Here is a 16,727-nt window from a genome sequence, read left to right on the forward strand (position 1 = left end):
GGTGTTTGGCTGTGGATCTCTGCATTGGTTTCCATCAGTCACTACTGGAGAAAAGCTCTGTGATGACAGCTAGGATATTCACTGATCTGATCACTGGGATAAGCCAGTCCAACACAATAAAGGCAATCTACAGCAAGCCAACAGCCAATATCAAATAAATGGAGAGAAACTCAAAGCAATTCCACTAAAATCAGGAACAAGACAAGGCTGTCCACTCTCTCCATACTTATTAAATATAGTACTTGAAGTTCTAGCTAGAGCAGTAAGACAACAAAAGGAGATGAAGAGGATACAAACTGGGAAAATGTTTCTGTCTCTTTAAGCCATCATCATCCGGCCTTTCTCTCGGTTTCCTGATCTCTGAGACCCAGGCAGCTCAGTGACTTCCTCTCTGCTCAGCCCTCGGCACAGAGACTTCTACACTCACAGCTGAAGGGAAGGGCAGGAGGCTGGGGCTTCTCTGGTCCACTTCAGAGTCTATCACCAAGAAAGGTGAGCCTGAGCCTGTGAGCTGGGGTGGAGAGGGAGCTGGGCTATGAGACCAAAGTATTTGCTGCCTACCCACCGCATTTTACAAAGCACCACGCAGGTACACAACAGGCATGCAGCACAGACAAGAGCAGACTTCCAGATGCTTGAGGGATGGTCTGGGTTTCAACCTGAGCAAATTCCGAGGAAGTCTTAGGAGTCCCAGATGATAAAAACACATTCTTAATGAGTAAACTTGTTTCTTCCTACACTTCTTTCATATGGTAAGAAAAATCTGTTCTAGATTCCCTTCCAGGAACAAAGTGCAGGTTAGACGACACCATTCCTCAAACTGCACATTCAGAAAAGGCAAAAGATACTTCTGTGTCCCTATAAACCATTCTTTCAAGGCCAGTCTCTATGTGCCAAGTCTGCATCCCTCTGAAGTCTCTTATCCTCACGACCTGTAGGAGGGGGGCTCTAACGGACCTCAGAGAGTGGAACTTGGTCACCAAGCTCTGTCCCCACCTAGCATTTAAACCTTTGCTTCCTAATTCAAGTTTGTCCCACTCCAACTGCAGGGACCTCAGTTTCTTTATGTCTACAATGAAGAGTTTATGAAATAGCTCATTTTCAAATCTGCAAGTGGATTAACTTCATGAGAAATGTGCCACTTGTATCAGAACCACTGGGGATGGGTCCAAGAAATGTGATGTTGAGGGGAATACCTAAACATTTTTGAGAAACATCAAGCCTGGAGGCAAGGAATCAGATGACTCTTGAGTTCTCTTAAGCATACAGAATCATTCATGCTTTATAGTCCCAGATAATAAAAACCATCTGTCACCCAAGATCTTACTCAGTGTTCATTTTTGTCTTAAAAGCCATTGAAAATAGCATCTGCTTTCACTATGAACTCTGGGGAGTCGTGGTGGCCTACCCTGGAGACCCCTGGAGTCCAGCACACACTGCCTCGTTTTCCTCCAGGACAAGGTCTTCAGGCTCCTGCAGAAGTCTTCTTTCTTGCCCTCAGTCTTATGGTTGTTTCTTTGTTTCTGCATTGTTTATAGGAATTTTGTCAGTTTCTGCACCCAGAACAGTGACGCAGAACCACACAGTGTGTTCTGCTAAAGGCTTTGGGGAGAGGGAGTGTCAACCCAACCTGTTCCCAAAGCCCCTCTTCGGAAGACAGGCTGTTGAGTTAACATTTTCCATTTCTCAGTGTGTGGTGCCCACAGGAGGAAGTGTGGGGGGAAACACATCACCCATAGTGGAGACAAAGAGTCTGAAATGATGGAGAAATGCAGAGAAATGCAGAGAAATGCTCAGAAAGAACACGAGAGCAAAGCTCTCACCAGAGAAAAGCCAGAGAGGGCTGGAGAGGCTGAATCTGGTGTCTGTGCAGCCACAGGCAGAGTCCTGTTAGCTGGAATGAGATTGGAGCAGCAGACCGAGGGGACACTGTGCTTTTGTGCTTAGGGACTCCTGGGATCTGGCACATGGGACCAGAGAGCTCTTGGTTCTATCCAATAGCATTGCAGTCAGGGCATCTTTGGTGGAAGGAAAGCTGCTTAAAGAGAAAGGCTCAGAAACGGGTAAGATAACTTGTGGAGTTGGTCCTCTCCATCACCTTTCCAGGGGCCAGGAGAGCAAGCTCAGGTTGTCAAGCTAGCACTGCAACCATCTTTCTGGGCTCCCCGAAAGCTGTTCTTCAAAATCCAGATGCTATCTCTAAGAGGGAAGAGCAGATTTTACTGTGGTGGACAAAAGGCACCCACCATGTCTCTAAACACCTGCCTGTCCCCAAAGCACACACTTGCATGTTCAATTCCTTGTAGACGGAAGCCTTACTCTGTCTCTCTGAAGACCCCTGTTCCCTGGACTCTGCCTGACATTGTGGTTGGGTGTTGCCAGTTTGCAGGAATGAGCACATGGATGAGGAAATCGGAACTCAGAGTTCTCTAAGACTCGTGGGGGGACGGAAGATGGCAAGAGATGAGGAAAGCACCTATGGTAAGAGTCCTTCTCTCAAGGTGTCCTGGCTGGTGTGGGAGCTCAGGGTAAGAAGTAAGTGGAGCTTCCTGGGGTCTGGAAGCCTCTGGGATGAAACAGCAGAACCTGGGTCCTACATTTGGCTGTGTCTCTGTCCCTGCCCTGCTGAGAGAAGTGCAGAGCTTTGACCAGCCTGTCACTGGTTCCTAAGCATGAAGGAAGATCCTAAACCTCCTCTGGTCTCCACAAAGATGACACCGAGGATGGGGAATCCAGCAGAAGAGTGAGCCTCACTCACCAGCTCTCCAGAATAGAGGACTACCTGGGTATTTAGTATTTTGGGGATCAAGGAAATGACTGTGGGTAAAGGCACAAGCAGCCAAACCTGATGAGCTGATTTCAACTCCTGAGTCCACATGATGGGAGGAGGGAACTGCCTCCTGAAACTTGACCTTTAGCCTCCAGAGGACACAGTAGTATGACCTCCTCATAAATAAAATGTAATAAAATATTATCTAAAAGGGGGGCATTCTCTTTAGGGAGCCAGCTTAAACAAGGGAGGAGGAAGAGGGACATGGTGAACTCTCTCTTCCCACTCTCTAACAAGCCAGTTGAAAGCCCCACATTATCTCTGCTTTTGCAGAAGAGTCATGGCCTAGACCGAGCACTTCCTCCCCTACACAAGGAGCACTTGGTGGGCTGCGATTAAACCTGGGTCTGGGACTGAGGGGCTCCCCTGTGCTCGATGGCCAGCATTTGGGGGAACATTAGGGTCGGATCAGCATCAGGTCGGCCTGTGTGTGCAGGACCAGAGACCCTGGTGGACCCGGGAGTTATGATGAGCACCTTCTGAAACGCAGCGGGAGCACCCGCAGGTGCACAGAGAATCCAAATGCAGAGAGGAAAGATGGGGAGGAGCCTGAGCTCTGAGAGCCCAAAGCTGATGGGAGCATCAGGCTTCCAAGGGGAAGGCACTGTGGGTCCTTCCTTTTTGTGCTGAAGGCTAGAACACAGGTGAGCCCCAGGGGAAAGCCATGACTCTGACTCAATGCTGTCATATCTGGTCCTCAGGCTCAAAGGAGGATTCATGGGCCCCACGGGTGCCCCTACTGAGGCTCATCTTGGTGGGCAGGACCGGAGCCGGCAAGAGTGCCACTGGTAACAGCATCCTGGGCCGGAAGTGCTTCCTTTCCAAGCTGGGGGCTGTGCCTGTCACCAAAGCCTGCTCCTGGGACAGCAGGAAGTGGGCCAGCTGGCAAGTGGAGGTGGTGGACACCCCAGATATCTTCAGCTCTGAGGTCTCTCAGACCGACCCCGCGTGCATGGAAACAGCCCGCTGCTTCCTACTGTCGTCGCCTGGGCCTCATGCGCTGCTGCTGGTCACCCAGCTGGGTCGCTTCACCACTCAGGACAGTCAGGCGCTGGCTGGGGTGAAGAGGGTGTTTGGGGAGCAGGTGATGGCGCGGACTGTTGTGGTGTTCACACGCAAGGAGGACCTGGCTGGAGAGCCTCTGCAGGATTACGTGCGCTTCACCAAAAACCGTGCGCTGAGGGAGCTGGTGACTGAATGTGGGGGCCGTGTGTGCGCCCTGAACAACCGTGCTACCGGCCAGGAGCTCCAGGAACAAGCTGAAGAGCTGCTGGGCCTGGTTGCAGGGCTGGTGAGGGAGCACGGGGGCGCGTACTACACCAACGAAGTGTATGATCTGGTGAGGAACCTGCGGGGCGCTGACCCCCAGGACCAACTCACCAAGGTGGCAGAGATGGTGGCAGCACGGATGCAGAGGCCCCTGCCCACCAGGCTGCTAACTGGGCTGTGGAAATGGATGACATCCTACAGGAAGGTCAGGATATGGGGCGTGACTATCTTCCTGGGTTTGGTCACCCTGTACCTACTGTACAACAGAACGATGTCCCAGGCCATCAGGGACCAGGATAGCAGAGAACGCTGGTCTTAGAAGCTGTTATACCTAGGAAGGAAATCTTATAAAAATTGATCTTTACTTCGAACTCCGCTCAGAGTTCACAGTACTGGGAACACGACAACAGCTTTGCAAAGACTCGGAGGTGATGAGCCTCAACTTTAACTATCTGCATTCGGAGTTTTAAAAATAAATTTGTCTAACTAAAGCTTCCTTTAGACATTTTTATTGTCTTTGTGGGTCTTTCTTCCCTTGGAATAGTGAATACACCTGGCAGCTTGTAAATGGGGACCAAAATCACAGCACAAACAGAACGAGCATTTTCTTTTCTTTTTTATAGTTATTCTTTGATAATTCCATATAATATATTTTAGTCATAGTCTCTCACTTTCCCCAAGTAAGTCCTCCCAAATCCTCCCCACCTCCCTCCTCTCTGAACTTGATGATTTTTATGCCTTAACAACAACATGAAGCTGGATTTGTTGGTCAAGTACTCCTGAGCATGAGGCCTGCCCTGGGATGTGATTGACATGTCTAGTGTCACCTCGTTGAAGAAAATCGATTTTCCTTCTCCCGGGTGTTATAACTTGTGAATAGCGTCTCGGCTGGAGTGGGAACTTTTGTCTGGCTTGCACTTGCTCAGGTGTTGTGCATGCTGTCACAGCCTCTGTGAGCTCATATGTGCACTGCCCTGCTGTGTCTGGTAAACTGTTCTCTTGCAGTCACCCACCACCTCTTGCTCTTACAGTCCTCCTGCCCTCCCTCTAGGGAGATAAACTGGCCAGAGATTTCCTTCCTTGTTCAAACCAAAGCAAAGGGTCTGGAATTTTGCTTCTTTAATTAACAGTAACAGAGAGAAGAGTCATGAACTCTGAGGTTTCTGAGACTCTGGCCTTGTCTGAAGAATTACAGCTTGTCAGGATGGATCATGGCCCGTTGATTTCCTCACCCCTACCCACACTGCACCCTCACTGTATACTGGGTTGAAACTACTTGAAAATCTAAAAGCCAAGGGGTGAATAAAAATCAAAACAAGAAAAAATTCTCTCTCCAACAGGAGCAGAGCCATCCCTCAGAATTCTTTCTCTTTTCCTTTCTTTTCCTTTCCTTTCCTTTCTTTTCCTTTCTTTCTTTCTTTTCTTCCTTCCTTCCTTCCTTCCTTCCTTCCTTCCTTCCTTTCTTTCTCTTTCTTTATTTCTTAACAAACAAACAACAACAACCACCCCCTCCAGACCCTTTGTCCTTCCTCCTCACCTTTGCTTTGAAATGTAGATCTTTTAAAAAATCTTTCTTCCTGGCTCACTCCACTGACACATAGGCTCTAACTTAGGTTGAAGCCTGGCTGCACAGCTTTTCCCTCCTATTGCAGACCTTCCTCTCATCCTAAGGATGTAAGAAACTTATTTCCCTCTGGATAAAGACAATACATAGGACTGGATAAAGCTGAATCCCTCTGGAGTGCAGACACAGCTGGTCATTACGGAATTTAGGATAAAAGGACAATGACATCCATAAAGGGTGCTGCCACATCCTCTTGAGGAAGAGCTACGGCTTCTTGTTAGACTGTCTGACTCAGTGGCCTAGGCTGTCTTCTAACTCAAGGCAATCCTCCTGCTTCAGGCCCCAGAACAAACAAGCCACCATGGTCAGCTTGAGTTATATCTTCTCAAATGCTGCAGAGGGCTGTACCTAACTGGTTTTAATCTCTCTCTCTCTCTCTCTCTCTCTCTCTCTCTCTCTCTCTCTCCCTCCCTCCCTCCCCTCCAGTCTCTTAGTTTGTCACCTCCCCAGACCCCTTGAAATCCTAGTGCTCATAATCTAAAGTCAAGCACACTTCCCCACCAACAGAAAGCATCATGGGGAATTCTCTGAGATGAGAACCTGTATAAGCAAGAGCTGTGTTTTATGCTCAAGGCTCAATACTTAACACGTGCCATCCGGTAAAGAAATGCTTCACCCTGCTCCCAGCCCATCTGAACTTCCCATAGGTGTGAAACTCCACAACCATCATCTATAACCCTGTCACATAGCGGAGAAGAGGCAGCTAGCACCCAGTCTCAGGTCTGAGCTCAGCTGCGCTTTGAGAGGGGCTGCCCAGGTCCTCTGGGACCAGCAGTGCCTTTCTGTCCCTGTTTAGGGGACCCAAAGCTGGTGATGTGGAGCCCAGGGGCATGGGGGAGTGCAGATTCTCACCTTGGGTACTAATGGGGAAATCTGGGGCCCAGCACTTTCCAGTCACAAGAGGGCCTGCTTGAACCTGGGGGAGGGGGCTGTCCCCCAATTCCCCAGCCTGGCTCCCAATGCTGTGTGTATTCATACCTTCCTGCAGGGGAAGTCAGTAGGGCAGGGTGACCGCTTTCCACAGGAAGCGGCCATTCACCACAGCACTTGTGCTGTGTTCTGGCGGATGTCAGTCAGGTCGTTCAAAGCCTTCACACCGACTTTAGGGGACAGTCTGCGGGGCAGTAGTGTGTGCTGTGCCACAGTGGCTTCCTTCTTTTCCTGATGGCTCTGCAAGTGGTCTTTCTGTGACAGCGTCACTCAGCAGGCACAGGTTCCCCACTTGCCTACAATGGACTCACCCTGGTGACTGGAGGCAGCCGCCGGCCCAGGTAAGGAGGAACCCACCACGGCTCTGACAGCCACTTGGGGGCTGGGAGGACCACCAGGGAGTGGGTCTGCATTTCTCTAGCCAGTCCTCAGGGGAGCTCTGGTGCTTTGCGTGCCCTGGACAGTGAAGTGAGCATCAGCGACAGCATATGGTGGGACAGAACCCCGAAATTTCCATGTCATCATCCCTGGGCCTATGGGGATGCTGACGCTTTCCACCTCATTTCCTGTGTCTTTCTGAAACCCCCAGTGTAACAAGGCTGAAGGATAGCTCTTTCCTCTTTGAGATGAGAAATTGAAGTCCCTGGCTTTCCCCAAGCTTCCCAGCAGGTGGCGCACACTTCTCCATTTTACCCCAGACTCCTCAAAGCCCACTCAGGCCAGACAGGCCTCACCTCAAGGATATCAGGATAGGTTGTTAAGGCTCTACAGGCCAGGGTGGAATTTCCATGTTCCCTCCTTCATGATCCAGTCCTTCCCTAGAAGACCAGTCAGTGAATTCTATCTTATGATGTTCTGAAAACCACCGAATTCTTTACAGCCCTGGGTAGCTCATAGCTTTCCCATAACACATCCCAAGACACTGTGGTAGGTCAACAACTTGAGTTCACAACTCACACGAACACACCCTTGTCAGCTGAACCTTACAGGAGAGGGTGCTGTTTCCCAGACTCTTGGTCACTAACTTGCCCTGTGACTCCAGTACCTGGACATAAAGGAACAGTGGAGGGGCGAGTGGGTGGGGTGGATACCAGTGAAAATGTTTGTGCTTATTTTTAGTTGTTTGAGGGAGCACAGGTGCACACTGGTGCCACAGGACACCTGTGGAGGTCGGAGGACAACTTTCTGAAGTAATTCCTACCCTTCTACTTGGTGTGAACAGACTCTTGTTTTTGCCGCACGTGGGCTGGCTGGCCTCACAGCTTCTGGCCAACTCTCCTATCTCCACCGGCTGCCTCAATGTGTGCACCACTGGCATTACAGATGCAGGCCAGCATCTCCAGCTTTTCCCTCGAGTTCTGGGCCTCAAAGTCAAGCTTGTGCATCAGTTGCTTTGCCCCGAGTCATAGCTGCCAGCCTGGTACCCGAGAATAAGGAAGACAAAAAGACTGTCTCTCAGAAAGCAGCTCCCTGAGCTGCGTTCTCACTGCTGGGTAAAATAAAGTGTCATGATAAATCGGCTAGGCTGCTTTCGGACGAGAATGTTCATCGTGTGTGTTTGCTTCTGCCTTCTTCTCCCTGAGTAATGCCTGCCCCTTGTCAGCCACTGCTGCGTGCACTGCCTGCCCATCTCCCGTGGCCTCTGCACCCACACTGTGGGAAATTAGCAGGATTTTCCTTTTGGAGGAGAAATCTACATCCATTCTCAATCTCCCCACTGTGTGTGCTCTGCACATCTCTTCACGTCCATCACACACCCCTCCCTCCCATCCCCTTTCTTCCCCTAGGCTGTTGTCAGTCTCTCCTGTTTGGTCGGTGACTCATTTTAGGGTCTCCATCTCCTGCTCCTTGTCTCGCCTCTGGGCATTTGTTCATATCTACCAACAAATTGGTCTCCTAGTGGGATATGTCTCCTGTAGTCTGTCTGATTTTTCAGAAACTGGTTCAGAAAACATCCCTGTTAGTGTTGCTGAGTTTGGTTGTGACAGCCATATTGTACACATGCATGGGGCACTGAGAACCAAGTCAGGTTCTAACTGAAATCCTTCAAAACAGAACAGATCCCCAATGCAGTCTTATCTTTGAGTAATTCTTTTTGGGGGCACAGTGGTATTTTTGTTTTGTGAAAGCATGAACTCAGAAATCGAAGCACAGTTCTCTGGGTTGATTTTGGAGAGACTTCCAGACATCAGTACTGGCTTGTGTCCAAAGCATGGGACAGCAGCATCATATAGAGGGTTCCAGGGGGAAGATGACCTCCCCATCTCCCCATTGGCTGAGAAATCCAAGAACTGATGCAGACATGGGAGTCATTTGGGGAGAGTTAGCTATAATGCAAATGTATGACTCTGGGCAGCTCATGTAACTTTAATAAAAATTCCAGTGGCCTGTCAATAACAGCACAGGGAACACAAGAGAAAAAATGGGCATGCAAGAAACCTGGACATGATGAGTGTCTGCAGAGGACAGTCACAGTGGGGAAGCTCAGTTTCATCATCACTGACACCATATCCTTCACATTCAAATCTCAGACCATTAGTACAAACAGCGTTCTATGACGTGAAGAATTTTCATAAGGAAAAGGCTATAGATTGTGGTGATAAGAACGGTACATAAGAGACGGTCATGAGAGGGCTGCTCTTCTCTGGGTGCAAGGAAGGAGGTGGAGGGGGAAATGAGGAGGTGGACAGTGGAGCAGGAAAGAGGAAGAGAAGGGGGACAGAGGAGAGGGAGATGTCTTAAGACATTCTGAAAATGTGAAAAGAATTGAAGAGGTCCAAGAAAAGCCATTTTTTTCTTTGCAAAATAAAATTGTGGAAGACAAAATAGCAGAAGCGCTATGCATAGCACACAAGCTACGCCATGCTTTCAATTCAGTCAATGCCCAGCTTTGTGTCCAGAAGGGTGACAAAATGCAGTGTGCCACCATGGAACACCTATGGAGATTTGGGGGGTTTAAGCAAGAGCTGACTTGACCCACTTAAGAGTTAAACCTGGTCATATTTAGCTAGCAGAAAATGTGTACCCCAGATGAACTGTTCAACAGGAGTGCCAATGAGGAGCACCTATGAGGATTATCTTATAGCATTCTTTGTTGTGAAAAAAATGATTTCAGAACAGTTTGGATGTCTATTAATAAAAAATGAACAAGATGTTGCGAAAATGGCATATATGTAGAAATTTAACATGCAAAAACAGGACTGAGAATTATCTAAACATGTAAATATATATGCAAATACTCAAACACATAAAAGTGTCAAAATACTGATTGCTGTGAAGGCCAGAATGAGAGAATAAGACAGGAGATTGGGAGAAAACAAAAACAAACCCAAATCCATGAAGTACATCTGTGATATTTGAATTTTTAATCAGATGGTGCAACTGCAGTAGATCAGCAAACCATTTATGTTTGTTCATTGCAAATGACGGCTACTTGTTTTTATTCTATGTTTTTTTTAAGATTTATTGTTACTATTTATCTATTTTTAAAACTCTATTTTTTTCATGTGCCTTCCTTCAAGTATGAATACATTTTAAAACTATAAGCTTTTAAAACCCAGCTGACTAACATGAGCCAAGGGTGTGGCTGGTGTCACAGGCTAGCCCTTCCTAAAGATTGCTTCTCTTTTCATCCCACCAAAAACCAGCGACACAACATTACACCAATTTTGGACAGGATATTTATGCTGTGGTTGCTCCAGTTTCTGGCTGAATGTGCTAAACTATAAAAACCATGATTATTTGGCAGAGCAGGACCTCAGAGCCAAGCAGAGAAGATGCTTGGTTAAACTCTCAGTGGGAATTTGATCTTGTCCTGAGGGTTGACTCTTTCCATGATGGTACCATGGTACACACACTCTCTCCAGGCGTGTGGAGGGTAGAAGCCTTGTAAGCCCCTCCTGTCCTCCTTCCTCTCAGGCCAGTCCTTGGAGGAGTGGCCATCCTCTATTCCATCCCCCAAGGAAGCATGTTGTATTTGCCTCTTTGCCTCTGGAACATTTCTGCATGCTGGAAATGCCTGGTACTGCAAACAAACCAATGTTATCCATAGCACAACAATTATTTTCTCTATCCTGGCAGGTTCATCTATATGGCTCAGTTTTGGTTTGTTTGTGTGTTTTTTAAGTCTAGTTCTTGCTCATAGAAGAATGCGTCCCACATTTTACACTTTCAGTTTGGTGGAGATAATCAGTCCATCTGTAGCAGAACATCTGCTTTCCCATGAGTGAGGAAAGGCAACAGCACACTATGCTGCGATGACCCTGCCTCACTCCGGCCAGTTACTTACAGATGTGTGAAAGTAAAACCCGGGTGGGAGAGTTAGCAATGGAAATGACCGTGTCAGGACCATTATCCTGGGTCATCTGAGTCAAAGTGTCTTACCAGTTCCCATGAGGACCTGACTTTAATTTCTTGCCTGTTTTGGTTCCAGAAGAGAATGGAAGGCCTTCAGAAGAACACATATGGAACTATAGTTGAAGGTAAGAAAGCACCAAGGTCCCAAAGAGATTGAGAAGGGGAGGGAGTCACTGTCCCTCATCCCACCACCCAAAAGGTTCAGACACTCAGTTAAAATCAAGAAGAAAGAGGCAACTGCTGTTTTTCTCCATGTCTCCAAATCTCTTACATACAAGCTGCTGTTGTTTTCATGTACACATACGCAGACATACATACACACACAGAGGCACACACACATGCACAGAGACACACACACACACAGACACATATGCTTTCAAACACACACGCTCTCCACTGTGTCACTCTCCTCCACACAATGTGGGAAAACATGACTCTGACATACATTCAGAATTAGAAGGGTCTGGAACCAAATAGTGACATAGTTTTTCTTTCTTCTCATCTGAAAAGCAAAAAGAAATGAAAGGAAGAAAAGAAAGGTCCCCTAAAGTGATTATTTCCCCCAAAACACTAAGGGAAAGGAAAAACCAGTACAGAGTAAAAGGAATAAAACAGATTTTTGGTTTTTGTGATACTGAGAATTGAACCCTGAGCCTCATGTGTCAAATGGGCATTCTACCACTGAGCCACACCCCAGATTTCCCCCCAAATGACAGATTTTTAGGTATCTTCAGCACATTTAGAATTCATTTGGACTCCTAAGACAGCCCCAGCTCCTTGTCCCTTCAGTGCTGGAGATTTGAGCTCTTGGCTTCGTGGTATCCCTCCAGCATCCCTTTTGTTATGGGCCCTGGACCACACCTGGCTGCAGATGTAATTCTGAATGGTCTTATTAAATAAGAAACACAGACCCAAATGCAGAGTTAAAAGCCCAGACATCAGAGCAGTAGCCAAGAGCTAAGACCACCTTATCTTACCACTCACTGCCGTCCTTCCCCTGAGAGAGAGAGAGAGAGACCTTTGTCCTGTGTGCTGAAATCACATTTCAGCACAAATAAATTATCACAATACCCAGCCAAATAGATGACCTTTTCAACAAGTCTACTTCTAAGTGTGTCTAACCGTCTTCTCTTCTACCCTTCTCCAGTGGCCCACTCTGTGTCATTTCCCAACTTTGACCTGATATTAACTGTCATTGTCCCTCATCTCAAATCCAAGTCCCCACTTTGCTTCCTAGGCTATCCAGCTGGCCCTGAGTGTGAGTCACTACAGCTCCTCCACCTGAAATAACCTCTGGGGGCACACACTGAGCACATTTACACAGTGTGTCTGGAACATTGTGGGTAAAAGAGGTGACTCTGTTTTATCACTTATGAATTCTCATCTCTGCCTCTTCTAAACTCAAACTTATTTCACAGCCAGTTTTCTGGGGAGATGCCCTGAGCATCCTCCAGGGGAGAGCACAGGGACCTGTAATTCAGAAATGACATATTTGTTGTGGGCCAGATGGAACAGAGCCTCTCTTTCCTGTGGCAGTCCCACCCCCTGCCCATGTGTTCTAGAATGGGCTCCCAACAGGGACTTCATGAAAGCCAAGAACCACCTAAAATTATAGGCAAACAGTTGGGAACATTTGAAGTGACACCTGTTTTTCTGGGACCGAGGACTATTGATTTTAGGAGATATCTGCAAGGACCCATAATGTTGAAGTCCGAAGAATTGCTAAGTGAGGCACAAACCTTCTCTTGTCCACAGGGAGGAGGGGAGTCTACCATGCAGCAGAATCGTACTGGCTGAGGATCCTCCTAGTGGGCAAATCTGGCTGCGGGAAAAGTGCCACAGGGAACAGCATTCTCTGCCGACAAGCATTTGAGTCCAGGCTCAGAGCCCAGTCGGTGACCAGGACCAGCCAGGCAGAGATAGGCACATGGAAGGGGAGGAGCTTCCTAGTGGTAGACACCCCCTCCATCTTTGAGTCAAAGGCTCAGAACCAAGACATGGACAAGGACATTGGAGACTGCTACCTGCTGTGTGCCCCAGGACCCCACGTGCTGCTGCTGGTGACCCAGCTGGGACGCTTCACAGCCCAGGACACCATGGCCGTGAGGAGGGTGAAGGAGATCTTTGGGGCAGGAGTCATGAAGCACATGATCATCCTCTTCACCCACAAGGAAGACCTGACAGATGAGACCTTGGATGGGTTTGTGACCCACACTGACAACCACAGCCTGCGCAGCCTGGTCCAGGAGTGTGGGAGGAGGTACTGTGCCTTTAATAACAGGGCCTCAGGGGAAGAGCAGCAGGTACAGCTGGCAGAGCTCATGACTGTGGTGAGGAGGCTGGAGCAGGAGCGTGAGTGCTCTTTCTACAGCAATGACCTCTTCCTTCAGGCCCGTGTGCTCCTTAATGGCAGCTACAGTGAGGATCAGGAAGCCTACAGGTGCTACCTGTTGAAGGTGAGGCAGGAGGTGGAGAGGCAGAAGCGGGAGCTGAAGGAGCAGGAGGGCAGCTGGGTAGCTAAGATGCTTTACCGAGTCAAGACATGCATGGGCCCCCACGTTTTCCTTATTGTGTGCGGTTTGATTTTTATTGCCATCTTAATTAACTTGTCTATTACCAAGGGGAACTGAGCCCTTTCAGGTGATTTCAGCCATCAGCCCCCTCCTGCAATGTTCACAATCTCTGTCTGTTCTAGAGCACCCAAGGTTCATTCTCATTTGACTCTCTTGCATCTGACAGACAGGAGTTTTCTTCTAAATACCGTTATGTAAATATAGCATGAAAGAAAACTGTGTTTCTTGCCCATGACCATGTCTGAGCAACAGCAGATGACAATTCATATTCAGGTGTCAGCCTACCAGAAGTTCAGCTCTCTGATGGGAATGTCTCATTCAAGCAAGGCTTATAGGAATACAGACTCCAGAATGTCTTTTGCTTATGCTGTGCCTTCATATTGTTGCTGCTACATGCTCTTCTCTAGGATCTGATATGATATATTTATATGTGGGGAGTCCCCCACTGCCTGTATTGTAGTGTGTCTATCTCATGATTACATCTCAATTTAAACTATGGATTGTCAGGAAGATGCTGTATAATTTTGACACAGTCAGAGTCTATTGAGTTCTACTAAAAAAACTGTTTTATATCATAGCTCATATTATGATTTAGAAAAACATTTGAGTCCAAGAGCCAGTCACAAGTTTCTTGTGCATCATAAGGTGATGTTAGGCTTCAAAAGAGCTCTAGATGAGACCAGATGCCTTACTAATGGTTTTTTAGATAAACATTCCCAATCTTTTAGTTCACAAGGGCACACAACTGTTTGGCTAGGTTGTAAATAAAAAGCCCAATTATTGCTAGCTTACAAATGACTAAGTCCTTGTACCACTCCTAACCTCAATTTGTGAAAATATATTCTGATTAGTCAAGGTTACAGAAAATAATCTAACTCTGTAGTCCCTAATAAGGGCTATAGGTGTTCTTAGATAATTAGAAGTTACATACAATCTTTACCTTTGGAATGTGACCTTTTTATGACTCTTATATTGCCTGAAATAATTATTTGCTGTAATCCCAGCACTCAAGAGGTAGAGGCAGGCGGATCTCTGTGAATTCGAGGCCAGCCTGGTCTACAGAGATAGTTCAGGACAGGCTCCAAAGCTACAGAGAAACCCTGTCTTGAAAAACCAAAACCAAAACCAAAAACAACAACAACAAAAAACAAAAACAAAAACAAAAAATCCCCTCAGATAAAAGTCCTAAGTTTTGCTATGCTGTGGCTTTCTCTTTGAGCCCTGTTCTGCAGCCCTGGAGTGGGTCTCATAGGCTGTAATAATTTCTTCCTTTATGTTGTGAGGGTAAATGATGAATCATGTAGTTACCATCATAAAGGCCTGGGGACTTGCAAAAAAGAAGGTACTTATGCTGCATGGCAATGGGTATGTCTCACCTAGTGCCCACTTCCTACAGATGGAGAAATATGCAAAGCTAAAAACAGAATCTTATTTTAGTCATAAGTATATCCTGCTGTCACTATAGCAGTAAAAGCCAGATCTCCATCACCTCTCCATCCCCAAGAAAGGATAAGGACAGTGTGCATGAAGTGGGGGGGGGTGCTCTGAAGGTATAGAAGAGAATAGAGTCAAGAGGCCTGGACATGAGTAGAGAACTGAGTGAAGAGGTTACAGGAGCAGGATGGGTCTGACCCCAGGGAAAGCAAGGTCAGCAGTCAAGAAACATAGGAAGCAGAAAGTCTAAGATCAGTAATACAAAGGGCCAGAGGATGGGTATCTTGGGCTTGGAAGACTGTGTAGTGGACATCAAGGCCACTCAACAGCACATGCAGGAAAAGCCATGTGTTCATAAAACTTGATGAACACTGAATTCTGAATTACATGTAATTTTCATGTGAAGCTAGAATATTATTTTCCTGAATTCTTCAGCAACTACAAAAGGTAAAAATGAGTTGCTGTGGGATATCTTTTTGTATGCTGAGAATATGTGTTCCTCTCACTGGTTGATAAATAAAGCTGCTGTGACCCATGGCAAGGCAGTATAGAAATAAGTGGGAAATCCAAGCAGAGTTATAAGAGAAAAAGGGCAGAATCTGGGAGATGCCAGCCAGCTGCCCAAGGAACAACATGCCAGCAGACTGGTAATGCCATGGTCCTCTGTCAATATATAGATTAATAGAAATGGGTTGACTTAAATATAACAACTAGCTAGTAATAAGCCTAACCCATCAGCCACACATTTATAATTAATATAAGACTCTGAATGGTTATTTGGGAACTGGTGGGTAGGGGAGATTCATCTGGTTACATTTGGCACCCAATGTGGGGCAAGAATTTCCACACAAACCCTGAGACAGCTTCAAAAATAGGTTCTAAAGTGGAGCCAAGAGCAGCTCCTTAGTTCATGTCTCTTATTGCAGACCATAGTACAGAACATGCAGAGCAGCGTCCCCTGGCTGCAGTAGGACTCAGGTGAACATCATGAACTCCTACAGTATCTCATGGGCCATGTTACAAAGAGGCTTCTCCCAGCTGCTACCTATGGGCTTGAGAGCTCAGTTGTGGGCTTAAGAACACAGTTACATGCTACTTAATACTGTGTTCCAGAGTTGGGGAGGTAAATGTGTCTCTTGTTGGTACCTCCACCATGTTGAAAAGCTGGGCTGAGTGGAGCCAGCCACCAAAGCTGCTGCTTTGGTCCTACCCATGCCTGTTGAGCCATTTAAAAACTGTTCTGGTAAAAAAGGATTATAGATCCACAATAGACACAGATTTAGATTAAAAAAAAAAAAAACTCCAAATGGGTCACAGTGTGTTTAAAAAAATGTACATAGGTTTAGGAGAGGTATACATAGTCATAAAAATGTAATAAAGTCTTTAAAGAGAGAAATAAAATATTAAAAACAAAGAGATGGGAAATACACAGGGAGACTGGTTCCTGTATGTTATTGTGTTGATTTTGAATTTTTTGATTGTTGAGAAGCAAAAGACAGCTGCTAAAAGACATGGGATTGTGACCTGGACTGCTAAATTGAACCAATCTAGATACTTCAGAAATGCTTTAACTTAAAAAAAAAAAGTCAAAAAATATTTTTGTCAAATGGAAATAAAAAATACTTTTGAGTTTTGTTCCCACAGGAGATAAGAGGGTATGGATTCCTTCAGGAATAATATAGATTGGTTTGAACAATGGAAACCTCCTGAA

At 46.7% G+C, this 16,727-nt stretch overlaps 1 protein-coding gene across 1 annotated transcript; it reads left to right on the forward strand.

Moving 5' to 3' along the window:
• Nucleotides 1-407: 407 nt before the first annotated feature.
• LOC118579482 lies at nt 408-14,586 on the forward strand. Its single transcript, XM_036180772.1, has 7 exons — nt 408-492; nt 2,383-2,481; nt 3,532-4,411; nt 6,520-6,580; nt 6,830-6,994; nt 11,086-11,134; nt 12,765-14,586. The coding sequence occupies exons 2-7, from the start codon at nt 2,400-2,402 to the stop codon at nt 13,637-13,639; spliced, it is 2,112 nt and encodes a 703-aa protein (XP_036036665.1). The 5' UTR covers nt 408-492; nt 2,383-2,399; the 3' UTR covers nt 13,640-14,586.
• Nucleotides 14,587-16,727: the final 2,141 nt, after the last annotated feature.

This window comes from Onychomys torridus, chromosome 3, assembly GCF_903995425.1.
Source record: "Onychomys torridus chromosome 3, mOncTor1.1, whole genome shotgun sequence".
NCBI lineage: Eukaryota > Metazoa > Chordata > Mammalia > Rodentia > Cricetidae > Onychomys > Onychomys torridus.